The sequence below is a fragment of the Enhydra lutris genome, unplaced genomic scaffold (assembly GCF_002288905.1).
Source record: "Enhydra lutris kenyoni isolate GAN:26980312 unplaced genomic scaffold, ASM228890v2 scaffoldscaffold10, whole genome shotgun sequence".
NCBI classification, from domain to species: domain Eukaryota; kingdom Metazoa; phylum Chordata; class Mammalia; order Carnivora; family Mustelidae; genus Enhydra; species Enhydra lutris.
The window spans coordinates 43,719,182-43,745,293 of record NW_019154094.1 but is presented as its reverse complement, the minus strand read 5'-3'; the positions used below and the strand labels follow the sequence as shown (position 1 = coordinate 43,745,293).

At 37.9% G+C, this 26,112-nt stretch overlaps 1 protein-coding gene across 6 annotated transcripts in view; it reads left to right on the top strand.

The window, feature by feature from the left end:
* Positions 1-26,112, top strand: part of LOC111143939 (transmembrane and coiled-coil domain family 1) — a 253,758-nt gene that overhangs the window by 196,637 nt on the left and 31,009 nt on the right. The window contains exon 1 of one of the 6 annotated variants that reach the window (XM_022497973.1): positions 20,990-21,046. The exons of 4 other annotated variants lie outside the window; for them this stretch is intronic. In XM_022497973.1, coding sequence (XP_022353681.1) covers positions 20,990-21,046 — 57 coding nt within the window. Of the gene's footprint in view, positions 1-20,989; positions 21,047-23,044; positions 23,086-26,112 lie in introns of those variants that run through there. One more of the 6 variants, XM_022497974.1, reaches the window with a different exon arrangement.

Genomic DNA, 26,112 nt, shown 5'->3' with positions numbered 1-26,112 from the left:
ATCATTCAGCTCCTTGTTTTCACTGTATTTTTCCCAAAGACTTGGCAGTTTTCCTAATTGTAAAGCAGTGTGCACGTATCTCAGTGCTAAAGTTTATGTCTTCAGATCAGAAGAACAAATCTCTGAGATACAACTGAATAGGAAGATGATCCAGCTTTATGCAACACAACCACCATTTTCACATTTGTTCTATAATCTTGAGTAGAAAACTTGGTCATATTTTGATTTTACCATGATTTTTTGAATTGGTTCTATAAATGAGCCAATAAATGGTTATATCTATTTCCTAAGAGATAATACTAAAGCAAAACAGATTTTTTTATAGTTTTACCTGATTCTAAAATGAATATACATTAATACTATTTGCCCTTGAGCCATTGGATTTAAGGTCCAGATTTTTTACTCTGAAATTTGATATTAAATTACTCTCTTATGATTTATGGTTAATAATTTAAATACTGCCTTCGTTAAGAGATTTGTGGCTCTGCTTTGTACTCTTTTTTTCTGTTTGTTCTGTATCTTGGATTTTAAAACCTTGGCACATCTCTGTTTGTTCTGGGGTTATAAAAGGTCAGTTTACTTATCTGTGTTTTATTAAGAATGCTAGCTCAGGTTGAATGGGTTGGTCAAAAAGAAAGAATTCGTGGGAGAGCCCTCAAAGGATAGGAGGTGGAGACTGGTAGTAAAACAAAAATTAACTCTTTTCCCCCCTACTGACAGTTGACAGGGAGATGGGGAACATGAAATGTAATTTAAACATTTTTAATTTATTTTCTCCATGATTGTATTAATTCATAAGTGGAGAAAATTTGCTTAAAAGATTGTAGATGAAACTGTTTTCTTGCTTCCCTCCCCATGTCTCCCTCTCACTTAACAAACTATTCATTGACTCTGGTGAACTAAAATGCTGTCATTGAAACAATGATTTAAAATACTCAAAAATAAGGTACTTGCTCTGCATCTCTAGTTCTTAGTATGACTATCTGGGTACATCAAACTGCTATAGATTGGGGTTCATATATGTCCTCCTTACATGAGATTGCAACATGCTTTGTTAAGAGTTCATTCTAAACTACAGAATGAATATTTTGAAGGAAAATTTGAGGGAGAAATGTTTCTGACTTTAGGTAATAAATGGAGAATTTTAGAAAGTGGGACAATGTTGAACTTAACATCTGTTTTTTAAATGAGATTATAGTATCTCCAGATTTGATGAGTTCTAAAGACGAATAATTCCCTTTTTCCTTTCTTAATAACCCTGCATCACCACACATCTGTATGTTTAACTCATATATGTAATGGAGAAAGTCCAGACAATTCCTTACCGGTGTTGATGTTGCTTAAGTTTTCTATACAAATGCCCAGAATTTAAAATGGCAATTCAGAACATACATGTGTAATCACTTAGTCATATATAGATGCTTTACCTTGTAAACAAGTGTTATTTACATTGAGCTGTCACTATATCAAACTGAGCTTTTAATTTTTTTTTTCCTTAAAGAGTTTATTTATTTGACACAGAGAGAGACAGCGAGAACAAAGACAAAAGCAGGAGGAGCGGGAGAGGGAGAAGCAGGCTTCCCGCCCAGCAGGGAGCCCGATGTGGGGCTTGGGACCCTGGGATCAGAACCTGAGCCAAAGACAGACACTTAATGACTGAGCCACCCAGGGGCTCCAAACAGTGAACTTTTAAAAAATAAAATAAAACTCCTCTCACATCTGAACCTTACATTCTAGTTGGGGAAGATGACAACACATAATAAACATAATAAGTAAACTGTGGTGTGTGTTAGAGAAGGAGGATGGGCTATAAAAACAATAAAGGTGGGTAAGTGAGATTAGAAAGGCTGGGGGTAGACTGCTATTTTTAAAAAGATAGTAAGTGTAAGCCTCATTAAAAAAGAGACATTGAGGGCACACCTGGGTGGGTCAGTCGGTTAAGCTGCTGCCTTGGCTCAGGTCATGATCCCAGGGTCCTGGGATCAAGTCCTGCATGGGGCTCCTTGCTCCAGGAAACCTGCTTCTCTCTCTACCTCTGCCTGCCCTCTGCCTGCTTGTTTGCTCTCTCTCTCTGACAAATAAGTAAATAAGTAAAATCTTTAAAAAAAAAAAAAAAAAGAGAGACATTGAGGAAGGGCTTAAAAGAAATAAGCAGGTTAGCCATACAACTGTCTGAGAAGTGAGCATTCCCAGTAGAGGGTACAGCCAGAACAAAAGCAAGAGTGTTCCTGATTATATACAAAGAATGGAAGGGAAGCTGGTATAACTAGAACAAGAGGGAAGAAAGAGTGGTAGGATTTGGGGTGTCAAAGATGTAATAAGAGTTTCTCGGTTGTCTATTACTGTAAAACCACTCCAAAACTGAGTGACTTAAAGCAACTATTTTATTTGCTCACAGTTCTGTGAGTCAGCTATTTGGGCTGGGATTAGTTGGATGGTTTTTGTGCTGGTCTTCCGTGGAAGCCAGTGTCATTGCTGGATGGCTTAGATGGAGCTGGTGGTCTAAGATGGTCCGTCCCCCTTTCATGCCTTATAGTTGGTTCTGGCTGTTAGTGGAGACTGTCTCCTTGTGGTACAAGGATTTTAGCCTGCACGGTTGTAAGGATGGACTTTTCTTTAACTGAGATGTAAAGCCTACTGGAGATCCCAGCGCAGCAAGAGTAAGCCTCGATATACAAACACATTTCAAGTCTCTGTTGTGCCACATTTGATGTTCCATTTGGCCGAAGCCAAGTCCATGACCAAACCCAGTGTCACAGGATGGAGAAATTGATTCCACTTTTTGATGGAAGGAATGAGAAAGTCAAATTGTAAAGAGAAAGGCATACTTGATTGAATGTATTTGTGGCTATTAATCTCCAACACAGAGGGCCAGATCAGAAATCCCCTTGAAGCCATTTTTAAGGACTAGCTTTCTCTTTGAATGTAAAAGCAATACAATGAAGAATTTTAAGCAGAGAAGTGACATGATTTGACTTTTATTTTTAAAGGGTTGTTCTGGCTTAGTACTGAGAATAGATTATACGGTGGCCAGGGAGACCAGTAAGGAGGCCATTCTAGTAACCCAGACAAGATATGATCATGGCTCAGACTAAAATAGCAGAAGTGAAGATAATAAGTGGTTGGATTTGGGATGTATTTTGAATGTACAGCCAACTGAATTTTCTGGTGGTTTGGATGTAAGTTATGAAAGAGAAATTGATGCCTACAAGGATTTTAGCCTCAATGGCTGGAAGAATGGATTTGTCATAACGAGATATAAAGTCTGCTGGTGGGGCAGGTTTTGCGGGAAAGAGCAAGAGTTCAGTCTGAGATGTCTGTTTGATGTCTGAGAGTGACTATATGAGTCTGGAATTTAGGAGGTCTGGGCTGAAAATATAATTGAAGGAGGTATATCAAATTTAGATGGTATTTAAAGTTAAGAGACTAGATGAAGTTAACAAGAGAGGGAATGAATGTAAATACAGGAGCGTAGAGGAACAAGAACTAAGCCCTGAATAATCCTGTTTGAGAAGAGCAGGAGGAGGAATAGTGGCCCATGATGAATAAGAAAAATCGAGAATTCTTCATAGGGGGAGAGAAACAGCAGCTCTGTCAAATGATGCTGACAGGTCAAGTAAGGTAAGGACTAAGAGCTCATCTTTGGATATAGTAATGTAGGGATGATTGGTCATCTTCCCAAACATTTTTTTGTAGAATGATGAGGTTGAAACGAGTTGAGTAAGTTTGAGAATGGGAAGAGAGGAATTTGGAGACTAAATTTTAGACCATTTTAATGTGTTTTACTTCAATAGGGAGCAGAGAAGTAGGCAGTAACTGGTAGAGGAAATGGGATCAAAAAGAAGGTTAAGGGCGCCTGGGTGGCTCAGTGGGTTAGGCCTCTGCCTTCGGCTCGGGTCATGATCTCAGGGTCCTGGGATTGAGCTCCATGTCGGGCACTCTGCTCAGCGGGGAGCCTGCTTCCTCCTCTCTCTCTCTCTCTCTCTCTCTGCCTGCCTCTCTGCCTGCTTGTGATCTCTGTCAAATAAATTTAAAAAAAAAAAGAAAAGAAGAAGAAGAAGGTTAAGGTGGGAGATGGGAAAAATCATGTTGATGGGAAAAACTCGATAGAAAGGGAAAATTGGTCCATTTCTTTATTTTATTTAATAAACTTACATGTGCAGGCACTATTCAATCCACTTTACAAATATTAACTCACCTGCTATAAGAATGAAACAGTGACTGGCCATTCAGTAAAAAGTATTGTGCTTAGTGCTCTCAGGAGTTCAGTAATGCATAAGACACATCTTTGACTTAAGGACTTAATGGTCTGTATTAGAAAATATGAAAACCTGCAAAAATAACTAAAAATAGGAAAATGATACAAAATAGAAAAGCTGTATCGTTTACAAGTTTAGAAAAGGGAGAGTATTTTCAGCTGCGGAATAAGGAGTGTCCATAATTTGATTCCAGTTAAATAACAGTGGGCCTTTAAACTAAAGGTAGGGCTCATTTGGACTTCAGTTTATATATTTTTACCTTGAGCATGGACAGGAATGTGTGTGTTGTAAGGTAGACTGGGGGACAGGGTTTGAGGTAGGAGGGAAAACATTTTTTCTTCAATATATAGTTTCAAGAGGTCAAAAAAGCAGAAAATACAACCATAGAGATACTCCCTTTTCTGTCGCCATAATTGTCATCTTCATGTTTATATTTCTGATCCCCATATGTAGGGGGGAAGGCGTGTGTGAGTGTACATGTGTGTGTAAGTGTGTGAGTGTACATGTGCAAACTGCCTTTGCATCTACCTAAAATACAAGAAGTCTTCTATTAGTCCTCTATTTGACTCTGTTAGATAGATTTAGGAGCTTATCTTGGATTTTAATATAGTTTGGGGAACAATCCAGATTACTGTTTTCAGATAAGTAAAATAGGAAAATTTGAGATGTGTAAGCCCAGGAAATATGGTTAGAATATGTCCTTTAATTCTCATTTGCTCTTCATGAAAAGTGTAGTGTTTGTTGGAAGTCTGAGGAAGTCTGAGGATAAGTAGAGAATACAGACTATTCAGATTGATACTTGGGTGGAAGAAAGTATTTTATATTTGGTAGAAACCTGTGAGGAAAAGTTTATAGAGGATCATTTCTAGAGAGTGTAGAAGCTTAATTCAAGTTGGCTTTTTATTTCTGGTGGTTCCTCTGTTATCTATTTTTTAAAAATCTAGGCACATTCTGGGGCACCTATGTGGAGCCGTTGGTTAAAGCACCTGACTCTTGGTTTCAGCTCAGATCATGATCTCGGGGGTCTTGAGATCAAGCCCTGCATCAGGCTCAGCACTCAGCTCAGAGAGTGCTTGAGATTCTTTCTTCTCCCCCCCTTGCTTTTGCACACACACTCTTTCTCTCCCTCCCCACCCCCCTCATAAATAAATAAACAAATAAATAATTTTTTTTAAATGTAGGCATGTTTTAATTATGTCCTGATTGCAAGTTCAGGGAAAAGATTCTTATGGGGATCTAGAAGAGCTCACCAAAAAAACCACATGTGGTCAAATTACGAATCAAAGTTCAAGTTTATCCTTAATTAAAGGAATGCAATTGATAATTAAAATGAGATTTTATTTTCACTTAGAGTAATCAGATGCAAAAGTTCGATACCTAGAGCTGGCACAGTCATTCGCCCACGCTGTTGGTGTAGTGCAAATTGCTGTAATCTTTCTGAAGGGTAATTTGGTAATCTCTACCAAAGTGTAAAACATCACATTCTCTGATAACACTGATGGAATTTACATTATTAGTATACCCACAGAAATTTACCAAGATATACAGAAATATGTTATAGTGTTGTCATTTAAAAATGGGAAGAAATTATTTTGATGCCCACTTGAAGTGCCACAACATTCAATATCTTTGATATCCCCCTCCAGCCCAAAGATGGTGCAACCTTCTTCCTTACCAAGGAATTAGATCCCATGTTATCGTATTTAACAGTTATCAAGAAAATTTTAAGTTTCCTGGAAATTAAGGCTTTTCATTTATTCTGTTAATGGTGGTCACTAGAGATGAGGTGTGTTCAGAATGAGAGATCAAATACTCCAAGATGAAGGGCGCCTGGGTGGCTCAGAGGGTTGAAGGCTTCTGCCTTTGGCTCAGGTCATGATCCCAGGGTCCTGGGATCAAGCCCCACATCAGGCTCTCTGCTCCACGGGGGGCCTGCTTCCTCCTCTCTCTCTGTCTGCCTCTCTGCCTCCTACTTGTGATCTCTGTCTGTCAAATAAATAGATAAAATCTTTAAAAAAAAGAAAAATACTCCAAGATGAGTCACACCAAAGAGCTATTAAGATCAAAATTGGCAACAGTAGGAAGATGCTAATTAGAACACAAATCTTTAAGAAGTAAAGACTACATGGATTAGTATGTGAGATTGAAATGGGGGAGTGGGTAGTCTGGAGAAAGTTTACCAGAACTCTGTGTCTTCAGATAATTCTTTTAATTTCTAAGAGGTCCATTTTCATTTTGGGAGAACCAAACTGCCAGTCAGTTCACACAATTTGAGGGAGGAAAGGAAGAGAGAACTTTTATTACATACTTCTTCCTAAACTAAAGCTGCTATTATATTTTATATCATTGCGTTTACATTTATCATGCATACATTCTATCATGCATATTTTATCAAATATAGTTCATTTTATGAAAAAATCCAATTTTTGCCTGTTTATCTAATGCTTTCACTTGTATGGGCCATGGTAAATTGCTTACATCATTTGACTGTTATTCTCCACTGAATTAATTATAATTCAGATTACCTCTGAGTTTTGGAGCTGGATAAAGAGAAGTGGTAATGCAAAGTGCAGGACATCCAGGCAGCAGCTGTTCATACCTCAAAAATAAGCAAGATCTAAAGAACTATACTCAATTAATATTTTCTTCTGGAGCATGAAAGCAGGATTAGAGTAAGGTAGAAATTTTATTGGTTCTTACTGACCTGGTGGTTGTGGTTTTGACTGATCAGCATGAATGTTTTCAATTTTGGAGACAAGAGCTCTAGATTGCATTGTTATTTCTAAAAAGAAGAATGATATTAACAAGAGACTGAGACTCAAGAGACCTGGTTTATATAGTACCAGCCCTACATGACTAGGTAGGAACTTGGGGAATTCAGTTAACATGCCAGAGCTTTTATTTCTCATCTGTAACATAAGCCTGTTTCACAAGATAAACTCTCAAGATCTTCACATTTTAGGAGGCTCAGATGAATATCATGTACACGAATACACATGCACAGACATGTATAGACTGGTTTTAAAAGTAAAATAATACATTTTCCTATGGCCCTTAGAAAGATAGACTCAGGTCTCAAACTTTGCATATATTCTGTTTCTAGACAGTTAATAGATTTTAAAAGTTCACATTTTGTTTTTTTTTTAAAGTAACTTCTGTACCCAATATGGGGTTCAAACTCCTAACCCTGAGATCAGGAGTCACATGCCCTACTGACCAAGCCAGCCAGGCTCCGCTAAAAAGTGATCCATCTTCATCTTCATCCCTCCCTTCCTTCATTCCACCCTCCCTCCCATCCTCCTTCCATCCCTCCTTCCCTTCTTTCCTTCCTCCATTCCTCCCTCCCTCCCTCCCTTCCTTCCTTCCTTTCCTGAGGGCGGAGGGAGGAGCGTAGGGAGACAGCGAGAGAATCTTAAGCCGACTCAACGCACAGTGTGGAGCCCTATGCAGGGCTCAATCTCACAGCCCTGAGATTATGACCTGAAGTGAAATCAAGAGTCCGACTTAACTGACTGAGCCACTCAGGCATCCCATGATCATTATTGTTTAGTTACATACTATTTATAGACAGTAAATGAGGAATTTTACCTTACTTGAACTGGAATAGTGTATAGGAAAATCTGGATTTAGACAAAGTCTTGTTACTTGGTATAGGGCGATTATTTGCTTTGGAAAGCATTCATTGGGGCACCTGGGTGGCTCAGTCATTGGGTGTCTGCCTGTGGCTCAAGTCATGATTCCAGGGTCCTGGGATCGAGCCCCACATCGGGCTCCCTGCCCGGCAGGACGCCTGTTTCTCCCTCTCCCACTCCCCCTGCTTGTGTTCCTTCTATTGCTGTGTCTGCCTCTATCAAAGAAATAAAATCTTTGAAAAAAAAAAAAAAACCCACTCATTTTATAATTTCTTTAACTTGGGTATTGTTTTGGAGAAACAAAATCCACCTTAAGGAAAAGCAGCATATCTCTATTTGAGATTAATCTCTGTGATCTACCAATTAATAAATTGGAATTTGAAATTAGTAAAACGTATAGTGAAATGAGTATATATGTGCACGTTTAACATTTACTTGGGGATCTAAAATTTCTAAACTATTAAGAGTCTTAAGGTAGGGCATCTCGTGGTTCAGTCATTGGGAGTCTGCCTTCAGCTCAGGTCATGATCCCGGGATCTTGGGATCAAGCCCCATGTCCGTCTCCCTGCTCAGCCAAAAACCTGCTTCTCCCTCTCACTCCCCCTGCTGTGTTCCCTCTCTCTCACTATGTCTCTCTCTGTCAAATAAATAAAATCTTTAAAAAAGAAAGAGAGAGAGTAAAGGTAAACTATAATGGTTAAGTTCAGTTTTTTATTAATGTTAAAATTGGGTTTAGAAAGGTGTTTTCTAGGTGCTGCTAACTATTTGAAAAACACATTTTCAGTCTGCTTAGCTCTAAATTGTTACCATTAAAGGCTAGTGGTTAGCAGCACATAAATAAGTACTTTATAAAGGAAGCCCTAATTACTAGGGTACTAAACAGATTTTCTAAATTTAAGTTACCCCCAAGTAAATTCATTTCCTTATTTAATAGGATTACTATATTAGTAGATGAGAAGTACTCTGAACACAGCGTATCTAGATTTTAGCAGTGCCTTGAACAGCGTTTTTTGTGGTATCTTTAGGGGGAAATTACAATTAATTATTCATAACTGAGTAAGTGAATGAAAGTATGAAAATCGTACTAACTCAGAATAAATATCACCCTGGAACAAGGTCTCTGATGGTTTGCTGCAGGATGCTTCCTGTCCTGTTCAACCTCTTTGTTTAAATCCTTGGCGAAAGAGAAAGAGATTGCTGTGATTAATCAGAGTTGAAGATGTCAAGCAGCTGAAAAGAATAATTAAAAATTTGAGCCATAGAATTGGAATCCATTGGTATTCTCAAATGAAGAGCAGAAGTCATCACATTATGTGATTCAGCTGTACCACATTTATATAATTTATGGAAAGGGCAACTGTTCTTAACACAATTTTCAGTTGAAGAGAAAGCAAACAGGGACTAAATTAAGTGCTATGACCAGGTACTCTAGCAAATCTCTTAACATTAACAAAGTGATTTAGGTACTGCACCAAAAAGAGTCTGCGTAGTGGGATCTTAATTAACCTAAATCAGTCACAGCTCCTGTTACATTGCAATACGTTTAGAAGGTCTTAGTCATTCTTGGAAATTAAAATTCTAGAAAGGAAGTATTATTAATATTACCTTAGTACCTTACCTTAGAATATTGTATCAGAAACATTGTTGTTAATATGATTAAAACATGAAACAGTCTGAGAGCAGAGTCCTAGTAGTTGAGAAGAATAAATGAAATGTCTAACAATATCCCCATCTCAATTTTGTTTACAAAGAGACACTAAAAGAACATTGTTATCAATTGATCATGGACAAATTTGTCTGACTAAAGTTTTCCACTTAAGGTTAAGACAAGCACTGGGCTATTAGGAATTGTAATTAGGACTTTTCCTTTCTAACTCCCTAGATTACAGTCTGCAAATTCTGTAATACCTTATAAAAGCCTTAGCAGTTTCCTCAATGTTAACTTCAGATGTTTTACAAACTTACTTTTATCAAATCATAAGGAAATAAAAGTTATTTTTTCAAAAAATGTCGTGTAAAGATAGAAGATGTTTATTTCCTGAGTGGCTGCTCTAGTCAGGAACAAACTAGAAACAATTCCATACTGATTTTCTAAATAATGGCTTAAAAACAGAGGTCTTCCATATTTATTGCTTCTTAGCCTTATATGAGAAATTTGTCCCTCAGACATTTCTAATAAATTCACTCAGTCATGGGGTAGACTTTTAAGGTTTCCTACAACTCTAATTTGGAATTCTGTGAATTTTTTGTGTGTGTGATTATTCTTTACATGATTATAAAAGCTCAGAAATTAACTCAATCTTTAGAGAATTAAAATTAATTTGCAAACAAATATTGCCTAGTAATCAAAAGAGGTTCTGTAAAACATTGAATACAAAAAATGGAAGATTCCAATTCAGGAATCAGCCACAACCAGCTATACTTAAATAATAGAAACATGTATTTGAGGGGATGAGATATATGGTTTTATTTTTTACTGATACAGCTACACTGTCTGCCTTGCTCTGGAGAACCAGAAGTAAATGCTGAGACTTCCATATGCAGTCACCCCTTATTTTCATAAAATAATCATAAATGAATTGGCCTTATATAATTTTTAGGTAGCCTTATTTTATCAGTAGTTTGACTAGGACCACAAATTGTTGACCTGTGTCCATAGGTCCTTATTTTACTGTTGAGAGTTTAGTGGTCTCCTATGTTAATTTACCCATTCGAACACTTTATAAGTTTGTGTTCTCCAATGGAATACAAAAACCTCAGAACAGGGTTTCCTCTCTCTTCTTTGGAACAAGTAATTTTATTGTTATATTAGTGCTTTGGGGTTTTTTGTTGTTTATTATTGTTGTTTTGAGAGAGAGAGAGCAAGAGTGAGGGGGTACACAGAGGGAGAGGAGGAGAAAGAATTTTCAGCATGCCAGGCATGGAACCTGATGCAGGTCTTGATCTCACAACCCTGAGACCATGACTTGAGCTGAAGTCAAGAGTTGGACCCTTAACTGACTAAGCCATCCAGACACCCTTATATTAGTTAGTTTGGTTTTTTTTTTTAAGTATTTCAAATAGGTTGAGTCTAAGGAAATCAGGCTGGTGAACATGATGGCATCTTTGTTGGATTCGGACAAGTAAAATCAAGATTGAAGTCTTGCAGATATTTAAAGAATGAATTATCTTTTGTGAAAACTCTCGAATTGTAAAATTATGTTAGATCTAGGATGTCCAGCAACCTATCCCCTCCCCTCCCAACCATCCTTCCCAGCTTTTGGAAATGTGAGAGAGTATTTTGCTTGTCACAAAGACTTGGGGAGGGTAGTGATGCTGGCATTTAGTTCATAGAGCCCATGAAGGCCTTAATGGCCAAAATGTCAAGAGTAACCTTGGCTGGGAGCACAGTCTGCAGGCATATTTCCTTCTATTCTTCCTTCTTCTCCTTTTCCTTCCTCATTAGAAAGTGAGAACCCCAAACTGCACAGACATCTGGGGTGTAATGTGCCTTTAGTACACTTACGCCCTTCAGCACAGCACTAATTTGGTGCCATTCCCTCTTACAGCTAGGAATTTCCTTTGAAGAAACATTGGTATGTAAATTAGAATCTAAAGGGACATTAATTCTTTATACTTTCTATATTAGAACATATTTATTCACCCCAGAAGAAGGTGTCATGTTATCTTCCTTATATTCTTTTCTCTTTTATGGTTAGAATCACTACTACTGTAGATATATATATCTATTGTGTATACACTGATCTAGTTTAGGGGTGAGTTGTTTCCTAACTTTAGCTTTGACAGTGAACCTGTGCTTGTGCTGTTTTTCAGGAGCAGTGCAGATTCTCATTCAGCCATTTTGATTACTCTAAGCCTGATAGGAACTTGGAATTAAGAAAATTTAGTTGCTTTGACTTGTTCACTTATATGCGCTATTTACATTTAGTGTAAATACATTTGAACTGAAGAGCATATGAATATTTGGTTTCATGCTTGGTATCTATTAAATATTGACACTAGTTACAGAAATATATCTTGGAGGTACAATTTTTTTGGATCAGAATTTCAGCTCTACTTTCCTTCCAACTATTTCTGACTTTTTTTCCTTATTATGATTCAGAATATCTGAATTTGATTCATAATTTTCTTTCCCCAGAACTGTTCTTTTAATCTTCCCTGTTGGAAGTGCATCATCATTCTCTTAGGCTAGAAACTTGGGCCTCATCTTTGATTCTTTCTTCTCTTTAATCTCCAGTGTATAATCAGCAGATCCTATTGGTTCCTTCTTCAGAAGAATCACTAGGCCTTTTCTTTTGCCATTTCCTCTGCCACCACTTTACTCCAGTCTTTACCATGCTTCAGTGTTCTTACCTCTGGCCTCTCACCTTTTTCAAGCTTGTGACCACTCAGCTTAAAACTACTGAAACAGAAAACAATCCTTTAAAACATAGTATCTCAGGAAGAAATGGAAGGCAAATGGACATTAACCCCAAGATCATCTAATCTACAACAGAGAAAAATTTTTCTGTCTTTTGTCCTAAATTTCAATATTTATCAAGTATATGCTCTGTTCTGGTGTTAATAGCTAAATATTATACTTACTGTCTTTTCATTCCCCTTTGACAGTTCATCTCTTTTCTTCAACTATCCTATTTATGCTTTCTCTGGTTTTTCATCTCCAACCCTTAACCCCGCAAGTGCCAGTCCTGTTTCAGAGGTACTAAGCCTTGATTTGTTTTAAGCTCCATAAATCACACAAGTCCACAACCGATGAATGCCAATGCAAAGATTTAGTTCCATCTCCTCTGCAGACCAGCAACCTTCCAGCCTCATCTTAGGGATATAATAAGGTCTGTTGTCTAAGCTTAATGGTGTTAATAATAGCATACTATAATGGTTTCTATAATGTAAAAATATAACATAATGGTTTCTTAAGAGAAAGGGTAAAGGAATGAAAAGTTGACCATTTGACTGGTTTTTAATAACAAACTTTAAGAAGTTTGGGAAGAGTTATGTTTTCATAAGTAGTATGACGTCTTCATCTTGCTTCTTGCTCTTTCTTGGTTATATCTCTTTTTTAGAGTCATTTGGCTATTCTTAAAGAGTATTTGGAACCACTAGGACTCTCTGCAGTTTAGTGGAAAATCAAATAGCAAAGAATTATGAACAGGTTACTTTAAAATGTAATAGCTTCATATATACCTCCCACCTACTCCCCCAGCCCACCGCCTCCACCCCACCATCTGTGGCTAGTAATATTTTGCAAAAAATAAATTGAGATAAATTCCTGTTCTCCTTACATGGACCAATGGCCCACTGAATGCCATTTTTCTTCATTTTTAGCAGTTTTCATATTTTCTGAGAATGTGAACAGTATGCTTATGTTTTATTCCTTAGAACTTCAGTATGGTCTGTTGTTCACCTGGGATTTGGAAAGTGTAAAATAGATCAAGTAAGGATTTTCAAGAGATGGCTCTGACATTCATGGAGTATAGCAAGAAAACTCTTCACTGTGGTGAAAGCGTTTTCTAAAACAATACAGCATTATCTATATATTGCCTCCAGGTGGTAGTTTTCCAGACAGAGAATATGCTTGAGCAAATTCTAATGATTTACTTTATATTTTATAATTTCTGAGTTTTTTGTTTTGTTTCTTTGTTTTGTTTTGGTTTGGGGGTTTTTTTAACATTGAAGGAACTAAAATCAACTTGGTCCCACCAAAGACTATATATTTTTTCCTCATGAGTCTGCTATTTTGAAAATATTTGTTTACAAACACCATATATTATTTTCCTTTCAAAAAAACAAAAGTAATCAAGGGCTAAGAGCCAGTCATTTATTTATTTATTTCTCTCTCTCTTTTTTCCAGTCATCATTTCTGAATGATACAAGTATAGGCATTACCTGGAGTAGTCATAATCCCAGACAAAATTAAATATTTCTCATTTTAATCTGCCTATACAACTTTATTATGAGTGACTCTACACTTTCCACTGGGCCTTTAGAAGTCCTTAAAACAACTTGACCCTTTTGTGGACTCAGGTTGGAGACCACTATTCTATACTATGTCTCATGACATAAAAAATATTATTTTATTATACCATTTTATTTTATGAAATAAATTTTCGTATGATTTGCAGTTGGTTGCTTTACAGGCAATACTTGTAGGTTACCTGGCTCTTCCTTGAGTAAGGGGATTATCTTCCTATCAGGGGTTTATGATGTTTTGCAATTATGAAACAGCTCCCCACAGCGCCTTTGAGCCCCTCAGCTGGTAGATGACATGGTGGTACATGATTCTTTTGAGATAGGCAGAGCCTACATGAGCAACCTTCACTGCTTATTGTACTTTTTAAGTTAAGTGTCTCAGGTAACTAGACAACTAATTTAGCTACTTTCTAAAGAAGGTCAATTCTTCTTTCCTGAAACCTCATAATTCTGATATTGGCTTTGACATTAAACAAAAGCCTCTCTTGCTTTCCTTTCTGAACTAATTCATTCTAAGCAGTAAAAGAAAGTACTTTAAAGTTCATATGACCATACTAATCTCAAGAGAGTTTAAACTCCTTACCAGTTCCTTGCTTTGTCATTTGTTGCTCCTCCAGCCACTGGAGGTTTGCTTTTATACAAGGAGAGCCGCTGGAGTTAAAGAAAACCTACCTCTTACTGAATCCCACTGGGAGGTTAATGCTAGCTGAACTAGTGGCCTGGTGGAAGAAGGCAGAAGAGACATTAAGAAATGCACAGCCAACTGATGTGACACATTTTAACTTCACAGTCTTTTTTTTTTTTTTTTAAGATTTTATTTATTTGACAGAGAGCACAAACGGGGAGTGGGAGAGGGAAAAGCAGGCTTCCTACTCAACAGCAGGGAGCTGAACACAGGGCTGGATCCCAGGGTCCTGGGATCACTACCTGAGCCGAAGGCTGATGTCCAACTAACTGAGCCACCCAGGTTCCCCTTAACTTCACAGTCTTGCTTGCAAATCTTTTCTTTGCCATCTGTGACTACAGATAATTGATTTATTAGATTTATCGTTCTTCTTCTTTGACTCAACTTTTTCCATCTTTTGCCACTTTGGGAAAAACTTAACCAGTCATTAGACATCCACATCAAGGTCAATCTAGGAACAGAACAAGGTTCGTGGTCTTTGGACATTATACCCCAGTAGATCCTTCAAGAATAAAATATAGTGAAGTGTAAAAGAGAAGGAGAACATTAAGCATTTTATCCAAAAAATAAAGTAGTGTATTCATGAGTTCTGACAGCTGAGATAGGCTTTAATAATATAGGAAAGCCTCTGGAATTAGCCTTTAGGGTTTTTTTGGTGGTTTTTTTTGTTTGTTTTGTTTTTGTTTTTGTTTTAAGATTTTATTTATTTATTTGACAGACAGAGATCACAGGTAGGCAGAGAGGCAGGCAGAGAGAGAGAGGAAGAAGCAGGCCCCCTGCCGAGCAGAGAGCCCGATGTGGGGATCGATCCCAGGATCCTGGGATCATGACTTAAGCCAAAGGCAGAGGCTTAACCCACTGAGCCACGCAAGGCGCCCCTAGCCTTTGTTTTTATAAAGAACATTTTTTGTCTGGGATTTGCGTATAAATAATTGCAGGGGAAGGAGAAGTGCAGGCCATGAGTTAATAATTGAAGTTGGGTGAAGAGTACACAAGATTCATTTTCCTCACTTTTATCTATGTTTATGTTGCACATTAAAGAGGTTTGAAATTTTCAGCACCCCCCCCCCCAGTACTCAGCAGTGTTGAACACAATAAAAATGCTGTCTTAGGGGTGCCTGGGTGGCTCAGTGGGTTAAAGCCTCTGCTTTCGGCTCAGGTCATGATCCCAGGGTCCTGGGATCAAGCCCCACATTGGGCTCTCTGCTCAGCGGGGAGCCTGCTTCCTCCTCTCTCTGCCTGCCTCTCTGACTACTTGTGATCTCTGTCTATCAAATAAATAAATTTTTTTAAAAATCTTTAAAAAAAATTCTGTCTTAGATTTGTATTATTGGGGGAAAAATATTTTCTTGTCTATAAATTCTGAATTTAGCACATTATTTTTTTAATCTGTTAATGTCCAAATTATACTGTATTTATTCAACAGTATGAAAATTTATTGCATTAATTGCATTCTAATGAAACATATTTGATTTTGTTTCTGTTCAAGGGCATATTCAAGCAAACTTTAATTAGTATTGAGAAGTCTGAAAAATAATGAAAAATAGTATTAAACAGTTTCTCCATATACAGTATGCCTGATACATCTCTGAATAGTATTTTAGTTAAGGAGCCTATTTTCTTAATCTGGGTCCTAACGTAACTTTGCTGCTGCTAAAATGCTGACTTAATCCTCAGTCTCTTCTATATTGTCTAGTTGGTCACTCATATTAAAATGTCTATGTCAATTGACGTGCTATGATTTTGATCTAAAGCAAAGATTGGCAAATTTTTATTGTAAAGCGCTGTATAATAAATATTTCAGGATTTGAGGGCCACATTTGCTCTGTTACATGTTTTTTATTCTTACAGTTCTTTAAAAATGTAAAAATAGTTCTTAGCTCTTTTGTAAGAGGCTTATAAAAATAGGCAGAAGGCTGTAACTTGCTAATTCTAGCTGTACAATTGCTTTTTAATTAGATGCTTTGAGAAATAAAAGGTAAGGATCCAAATGTTAAAGGTTATTTTTAAAGGTAAAATTATGACTCTCATACCAAATGAACACAGGCACAAAGATTTTTTTAACTCACTAATTAACCAATTATTAGGAACTGGTAGGGTGTTAAAATTGGTCCAAATGAGAACTGGACTTAAAGAAATCAGGAAATTTATATTCCCTACCAGACAGAATTCATTTGCATTGCATCACCAACACCATCCACGGATAACTTCCATTTCTACAGAGTTGCAGAGTAACCTAGCCAAAGTCAAAGTTGAAGACTTTTTTGCAGTCCCATAATCCCAAAGGATCCAATAGATAACAGTGGACATTCCCTTGAAAAGACACTTGAAATCTTTATCATTTTAGTCTTTCACAGCTTTTGCTGACAGTTTCTCATCCCTCTTGTGATTGATCAGAAATAATTTTCAAAGACTATTTTTGATCCCAAAATGGTCTCATTACTTTTGACCTATTTACTTTGGTACAATAAGAATGCTAAAGTCATACAGACATCATTGAGTTTTCTTTGCAAATCCAGAGCTGTTAGTTTTGAGCTACAAAATTGTATATAGAAGTTTTCAAAAAGAATCTTAGATTGGACTTTTGAACACCTTTTTCATTTACTATCCCAAGCTTAGGCAACCATGCCCAAGAAACTCTCTCACTAAATTTCACCTGCTTTACTGATAAATTGAGGTTAATACCAAATATCCCAGCATTTGCTCTAAGGCTTGCAGTGTGGAAGTAAGTGACCTTGCTCAGCACCTGTAAGTCAGGGGACCCTGTAACCAAGTATCAGGTCAGTTTTCCTAGGGGGGATTTTTTTGGAAGCATTGTGCCATATGTGAAGTTGACTGTTATTCCTTAATGTGGTTTTTCATGTCAGACTAAATGAAAATCATTCTCGGATATAACATTACAGGTACATATGGTTACAAACCCAATTATAGCCTGATAAAAAGAAGATGGGAGTGTTATTGAGCCTATGCAAAATAACTGTATTGCCATAAAAATTTAAGGAAAACTCAGTACATTCTGGAATGCTGAGGATCAATGAAAATCAGATACCACTTAATATTTTATTTCAGGTCATAAAAACAGAATCTACCAAAATGTGTCTTGGAAATAGTTTAAGGAAAAAGGGAAAGGACTTCCTCATATAGCCACAAAAAATAGAACATAAAGGTAACATCAACTATATTCTGCACAAATAACTACAATAAAAAATTTCCCTTTGTCATTTCATTCAGATGGAACTTGGGTCAACAATCTGTTTTCATGCAACATCTGCTTCTGGACTAAAAAGCATCCTAGACATCCTGACCCAGTGTAGGGGTATAGTATGAAAGTCGTCTTAAGTGATACCAGCTTAGAAACATGTTCCTAAGAGTCTTGTTCTTTATTGTTTGTTTGTTTTTAAGATACTATCTTTTTTTTTTTTAAGATTTTATTTATTTATTTGACAGAGACACAATGAGAGAGGGAGCACAAGCATAGCGGAGGAGCAAAGGGAGAAGCACATTTCTTGCTGAGCAGGGAGTCTGATGCAGAACTCAATCCCAGAACCTGGGGCCGAAGGCAGGTGCTTAACCGACTGAGCCACCCAGGCACCTGTTATAAGAGTTATTCTAAAAGGGTTTTTTTTTTTTGTTTTTTTTTTTTTTTTTTGGATTTTGGATCCAGTTTTGGGAAAGAGAAATCAAAAGAGTCAGCAAAGGAGATTTGAATCCTTGATTAAGACGGGATCATGGTGAGAAATGATACTTGGTTATTTGGCCAAAATGGCAATAAAACATTATAATAAACGTTAAAGGGATACAATTGTAAAGAATATCAGCTCTTTCATCAGTAAAGAACTTTTTTTTCTTTTGGGGTTGGTTTGGTTTGTTTTTTATTCATTAAGGATATAATAAATCAAACATAAAGCCAGAAAGTTACTCTGCTATGAAGTAAAATTACACAGAAGATAAAAAATAATCTTCATGTTGTAAGATGAAGGCACTAATCTGTAAGTCAAGGAAGCAAGCTCATCAAAACTGATCACATTTTGCCAAAATCTGAACATATTTATGGCTTCTTTTCAAATCCCAGTAATATAAACCAAGGCAAATCAAATTCACTTTCTAAGATTTGTCCTTTTTTCAAATTCTGGAACAGACTGCCACTTTACTTTGGGACAAAAATGTTCTTTTTCTTTGAAAACAAAAGGACTAGTATTTCTCTACCACTATCGCTCCTACTATAGTTCCAGCCACCTATATCAATTATAACTTGCATTTCAAGGAGAAAACTGGATGGAGGGAATGAATAATAAGAACTATCTGTCAAACATAAGCATGTGAGGGAGCACCTCAGTGGCTTATTTGGTTGAACACCTGACTCTTGATTTCGGCCCAGGTCATGATCTGAGTGTTGTGGGATTGAGCCCTGCATTGAGTTCCATGGTAATGACTGTTGTAACTCTTGATTCGGCTCAGGTCATGTCAGGGTCATGGGATTGAGCCCAGTGTTGAGCTCTGTCCTCAGTGTGGAGTCTGCTTGTCCCTCTCCCTCTGCCTCTTACCCCACAACCCCGCACATGCACGTGCGTTCTTTCTCACTCACTCAAATAAATATAAAATCTTTAAAAAAGAAAAATCCCAGTGGTAGGAAATGAGGATAGAAGAGCCTTACGTTGGGTCGCCTGGGTGGCTCAGTCATTAGGCATCTGCCTTCAGCTCAGGTCGTGATTCCAAGGTCCTGGGACTGAGCCCCACATTGGGCGCCCTGCTCAGTGGAGAGCCTGCTTCTTCCTCTTCCTCTGCTGCTCCCCCTGCGTATGCTCAGTCTCTCTCTCTCACTCTCTCTCTCTGTCAAATAAATAAATAAAATCTTTAAAAAAAAAAAAAGAACCTTATGTTAGTGTTTGGTTTGGTTTTCTCTAAGTGGTGAGATTACAAATAATTTTTGCTTTCTTTTATGCCCACTGGTGTTTTCAAAGTTTTCTAAAATAACCATGATTGTCATGAAAGGAGATGAATTAAAAATGGTAATAAACAGAGTTAAGCAAACATTCACTGGTGTTGATGCTAGCTGTGTAGGCTTGTTTTTTCCGTTGTTTTTGTAGAAACAAATACTCTGTTGAAACCTTGCAACTTAATTTTTAAGCAAAGACAAAATTTGCGTTAGTCATTAAATTCTTTATTAATTTGTTCTGGAGAGTCAAGGTCAGAATTCTGTGTCTCCAGAGATAGAAGAGGAATTTCTGGAGCTATGGTTTCAACTGAGAATTTTCTTCAAATTCATTTAAGGTGGTTCAGATTTCATTCAGAGGGCTTCGTCTGATTTAAATGAAGGAAGTTATGTGAAGTTGGTGAATGCTGATGGAAAGACCATCTTTGACCTCTTAGTACTGTGCTGGGCTGAGCTTCCAACTCCATACTTAAGTAGAAGTACAGAATTATCACAGCTTTAGGCACTGACCTCTATCAAATTGTCTTCTTATCCGATTCCTTTCTGGGTATTAACCTCTGAGAAATGTTTCTACATATTACACATTGCACGTGCTACACTATATTTTATATCCCTGAAGTTCTTCCTGTGCACATTCCACAGAACTGCTTTTACAAATGAAGTAATAAAACTCAGATTTGATAGTTTGTCTAAATCCCAAAGTGACTTTTTCAGTGCAGCAACAGTCTCTTTAAGATGTTCAGTTCTTTCATGCAGTATCATGGGTATTCAGTAAATAGTATATGATGCGGGAGCCGAGCCTGGGCTTAAAATTGTGGTGTTTCAATCTATTGTGTAGACTTCAGACAATTCCAGTACTTTTCCTTCAGAAGTGTTTTTCCCCTTCATGCATAGTGAATAAGACTTTAGCATCTCATGCTCAGTTTTTTTCTTGCTCAGTTTCATTTAAATTATTTTGTGAACCTAAAATAAAAAATAAGAGAAGAAATATTAGGAAAGCATAGAAATTGTTTCAGCAATCTTTTAGTCCTTTATCCAAACATGGGTGGATTGTTTTTTCTTTGTATTTATTGAACCAGGCTACCTAAACACTTATTTAGAATGTTTTTAACCTTCTTTAAGCTATTTGTAAACCTTATCTGGTTTTAAAGTAAAAGACAGATGTGAATGGTGAATTCAAGTCCTGTAGCTTTAAATTCAACCAGTTTGATGCTTTTGTTTTTTATAAAAGATGCTCACAGCTCCAGAAGAGAGACAGATACTGTCTGTGATCTCCATTCTCAGAGTAAAACTATTCATTTGCATTAGCAGTTCTAGCAAACCACACACACACACACACACACACACACACACACAATGCTTGTTTGGCAGAAGCTTTCTGTTTATTCAGCACAGAGTCCTCCCAGGCTCCCAGATGTAGAAAGCTTTAAGAGTTGATGGACGATACAGAACCGGAACTATACATAGGCTGAGGTGGGCACTGCGGAGGATTGGCTATGCGGGGATGTTGATGTGGTGCGGCTGTACCTGCCTGTTCTGTGAAAGGCACTTCTCTGAGGCTGTGAAGGTGAGAAGCCCAGGGATCCACTAGAAGCTTCATTTCGGCTCGCTCTTTGGTAGGGGAATGCATTCCCAGTGGTAGCTGTCCTCATTTACAGCGTTATTCTCGGAAACCAAGTATGTGCAGCCGTGACAGACTATGCCACAGCTCCTCTGCAGTTTGGAAGCTGGGACAAATGGAAAGAGCACATAGTCAAGAGAGGTTGTGATTTGTTTTCACTGTCCAAGCTTGGTCTGGCAGTACACAATGAAGGATGAGCTTTGTGGCAAGCAAAATCAGCAGACTGCCTGACAGGGGGTTTTGGTAAGATAAATGTATTGCTTGTGTTTTGGGGGGCAGGGCATGGGGAGGGATTCTTGGATTTTTTTTTAACTATTATTCTTACTCTTCTGTATCAGCTACGTAGAATTGTCTCTTAGCAATAATTAAAACATTTTGCAGAATCCTGTTTGATGGAGAGGGATGACCCAAGGAGCCAAAAAGGAAAACATTATTTTTGATCATTCCGTTGTGACCTTCAGAGATAATCATCAAGTTTTTTCAGATGTCCATGAACAGGCAGAAACCAAGGAATTTCCAGAGCAAAGAATGCTGACTAACAGATATCCTTTCTTTTCTTTGAGCAGTTACAATTCCCCCCACCCACCCACCACCCTGCTTTTTCCCCTAGCTTTCCCTATGGCCTAACGGTGGAAAAGAGAAAATAAAAGCTCCCTCCTCTTACTGAGTTGTTGCCACTGGAACAGTAATAGGCTGAGAACATAAGTATGGAGGTGGAGGAAGGCAAAATGAAGAGTCTGCTATTTTCATAGCCGTGCGTTGGTGGGTGTTTGTCTTGGGTTCATTATCGTTGCTGTTCAATATCAAGTTGTTGTTAGTGCTGTATCTCTTTGCCTATACTGTGATTTAATCCCTTTATGTTCTATTTTGTATGTTTTTCTTTGCCAGACCCAATTCTGTCATTATGAAAAGTTTTTCTGTTGCCATTAATACATACTAGCCTTTATTAGAGAAAAGATAGTTGTAGAAAGTAACCCTGAAATATTTATAGGCCTCAAGAAAATAAGGACATTTTTCTCTTTAAAATGAAGATTTTCAGCAGATTTGGGGGTCTTGATTTTGGAATCTATAGCAGGCATTTTATGACAAGTTAAAGAAATGGGTTGCATTAGATCTGTGAAATCCTACAGGAATCACTTTGCTCTAATCTACTTTAAGTTAGATCCTGTATCTTAGGTTTTTCCAAGTCTGAAGGTTTACTTTTCCTCATCCTATCTTACGCAAGTATTGCTGGAAGATATGTTGATTGTTTTTATAGTCTAACCTGAGATCTCATTCTTGGACCCCTCTTTCAACCAGTAGAGAGAGCCAAGTTTCCTAGCTGCTTAGAGTGGGCATAGAAGAGACCCATTGACATCTGACTTTTTGCTGACTCATTGGTTATATAAGCCTTGTAAATACAGTTATCCGTATACTCTATTAGGGGCAGGTGGGCCCCTTCCTGTTTACTTATCTTTTCTTATCTTAGCATCCTTCTCCTTCCTTTAAGCCTTTTGGTAACATAGTCTCAATTATTTACCAAGTGAATTCTAAGATGTGAATGGACAAATCCTTTTTCTTTTTTTCTTTTTTGGAATTGCTTTAACTCTGTATTTTCATCTCAATTTTGATGAAATGCCAAATTCTGTATTCTCTTGGCACATGAAACTCACAGTAATAATGCCTTTCCTCATTTATAGCCTAGTTAAAGTAACTTCCTTTTCTATCTTGAGACCTCAATTCAAATCCTTGTTCAGGAATTCTTCTGACTTCCCGGAAGTTCTACTACTGAGTAGGTTTCCCCTCCTTATTCCTTTTCTCACATTACTCTGTTTTCTTTTTTCCTTTGTAGTACTTCTCTCAATTTACATTTTTAATTACTGGTTCTTCCATCTCTCCTTTTCTCCACTCAGCCATTAAGCCTCATGAATGCAAAGACACCGTGTTTTGTTCATCAGTATATACCAAACACCTAGCAAAGTGTCTGGTTGAAAGTTGAAGAAGGGGTAAGTAGGCAGTATTGTATATGTACAAAGGCCCTACTATGAGAAGAAAGGATGAGCAGCAGGGGTTGAAAAAGGCGAGTTTGACTAGAGAGGGAAAGCATGCTATAAGATGAATCTAGAGAAATAGATCCAGGGCCTAATCACATAGAACTGACTTGATAGACCATATTCACATAATTGTTCTTTATTGTAATTGTGGGAAGCTACTAAAAGAATTTAATCATTGAGTGGTTTAGGACTTCTTTTTTCAGGGGTGCCTGGGTAGCTCAGTCAGTGAAGCATCTGCCTTTGACTCAGGTCATGTTCCCAGAGTCCTGGGATCTAGCCCACATCAGGCTCCCTGTTAGGCAGAGAGCCTACTTCTCCCTCTCCCTGCCGCTCCCCCTGCTTGTACTCTTTCTTTCTGTCAAATAAATGGATAAAATCTTCAAAAAAAAAAAAAAAGTACTTCTTTTTACCATTTTTTTTTTTTTTTTTTAAAGTAAACCAGCTTTTTAAAAAATAAACCAACTATGCCCAGCATGGGACCTAAACTCACCACCTCAAGATCAAGAGTGGCATGCTCTACTGACGGAGCCAACCAGGCACCCCAGGACTTCTTTAAAAAAAAAAAATGGGGTACCTGGGTGGCTCAGTGGGTTGAAGCCTCTGCTTTCAACTCAGGTCATGATCCCAGGGTCCTGGGATCAAGCCCCACATTGGGCTCTCTGCTCAGCAGGGAGCCTGCTTCCCTCCTCTCTCTCTCTGTCTACTTGTGAGCTCTCTCTGTCAAATAAATAAATAAAATCTTAAAAAAAAAAAAATTCTCCAGCTTAACTGAAAGTCTGACTGAATGCAGGTAGATCAGTCAGTGTTCCAGGAGAGAGGAGACAAGAGTTTGTTTTAAGGTTGTGGCAATAGAGGTGGATGGGAGAGTATTACAATTTGATGGAAATTGGGAAAGTAAAATAGATAGGATTAGTGTTGAATAGGGGTAAAAGGCAGAAGATGTGAAGAATTATTCCTGGGCTTTGGTTTGGCTTGGTTTTGGTTTTGGCTTGTTTAGTAACCTGATGAATAGTAGTATTTTTCCTGAGATAGGGAACATTGTAAGAAAACCAGGTTTACAAGAGAATCATGGTGTTCGGGTTTTGGATATATAGATTTTGATATTTTCAGGTAGCTTTTGGATCTTTAAGTCTAGATTCCAAAGGAGCTTATTCAACTATACCATTGAGAAGCTTTCAGAAATATCCTTGGAATAAAGTGCAAAACAGTGGTTTAGACCTGCTTTGGGAGCTCATCTCCCAACAGAGCCCTATTTTTATACCTTCATGAACCCTTCAATTATCTTTTTTTTTAAGATTTTATTTATTTATTTGAGAGAGAGCAAGAGAGAGCACACAAGCAGGGGAGTGGCAGGCAGAGGGAGAAGCAGGCTCCCCAAAGAGCAGAGAGCCTGACAGGGGGCTCAATTCCAGGACCCTGGGATCATGACCTGAGCTGAAGTCAGGTGCCTAACCGACCTAGGCTCTCCTATTCAACTATCTTTAAAAAGCTAGTACATTTCCTTCTTAATGGGCTTTTGCTCATACTGGGTTGTCATCCTAAAATGCCTTTCCTTACCACTTCCCTTTTATCAAAAACTTCTTTCTTCAAAGCTCATTTCTTTCTTTCTTTCTTTCTTTCTTTTTTTTAAAGATTTATTTATTTATTTATTTGACAGAGAGAGAAATCACAAGTAGGCAGAGAGGCAGTCAGAGAGAGAGAGAGAGAGAGGAGGAAGCAGGCTCCCTGCCAAGCAGAGAGCCCAATGCAGGACTCAGTCCCAGGACCCTGAGATCATGACCTGAGCCGAAGGCAGAGGCTTAACCCACTGAGCCACCCAGGCGCCCTCATTTCTTTTTTCTTTTTTTTTTTTTTTTTAACTCCTCCAAGAAATCTCCTCTGTTCCCTTTGCCTTCTTCTTCTTCTTCTTCTTCTTTTTTTTTAGATTTTATTTATTTGACACACAGAGATCACACGTCTGCAGAGAGGAAGGCAGAGAGAGAGGGGAAAGCAGGTTCCCTGCTGATCAGAGAGCCCCATGCAGGGCTCCATCCCAGGACCCTGGGATCATGACTTGAGCTGAAAGCAGAGGCTTTAACCCACTGAGCCACCCAGGCACCAACCCCCCTTTGCCTTCTTCTGAATGAGTGGCTTCTTTCTGTGTTCAGGTACTTAACCTTCATATATACGATATCATTTACTTAATCGGACCTGTATTTCAGTCGAACATTTTCACGTCTCACCAACTAGATCATGTGTTTCTTGAGAGCAGAGATTCATCTTTTTTCAGTGCTTTATATAAGGAAAACAAAGGATAATTACAAAATGAATTAAATAGTAGAAACCTCAATCTTTTGTACAATCTGCTTCTTTAGTATCATAGCACCATATCCTTCCATTTGTGTACTCCCAATTTTCTCTAGGCTGTCCCTACATTTTACCCTGCAGATACCTAGATACATCAGAGAAATGTTCTTCTTTTCATATGCAAAATCCCTGAACTAGTCATTTTCATTAGATACTTTTACTTTATTTGTAATTTATCAGAAAAGCTGAAATCTTGCTATTGCTCATTACCTGTGGAAAAAAGTGACCAAGACAGGAAGGACTGGCATCCATACAGGATGTCAGAGACACCTAAGAGATGCTACTAAGGTTATGCTGGAGCAAAGCGGTTGTGATGGAGTAAGCCATGTGGGCATCTGAGGAAAAGCATTACAAGCAGGAGAGACACTAAGTGGAAAAGGCTTGAAATGGGTACGTGCCTGGTACATTCCAGGAACATCAGGGAGACCTTTCTAGCAGGTGGCAGTGGAGTAAAGGAATGAATAGTAGGAGTTACAGTCAAGGAGGTACTGGATCTGACAGGTGCCAGATCATGGTTATTCAGGCCATTGTGAAGACTTTGGCTTACTCTGACTCAGACAGAGAGCCCCTGGCAAGTTTTAGGTGTAAAATACTGTTGTGACCTGATACATTTTTAAAGGATCACTCTAGCTG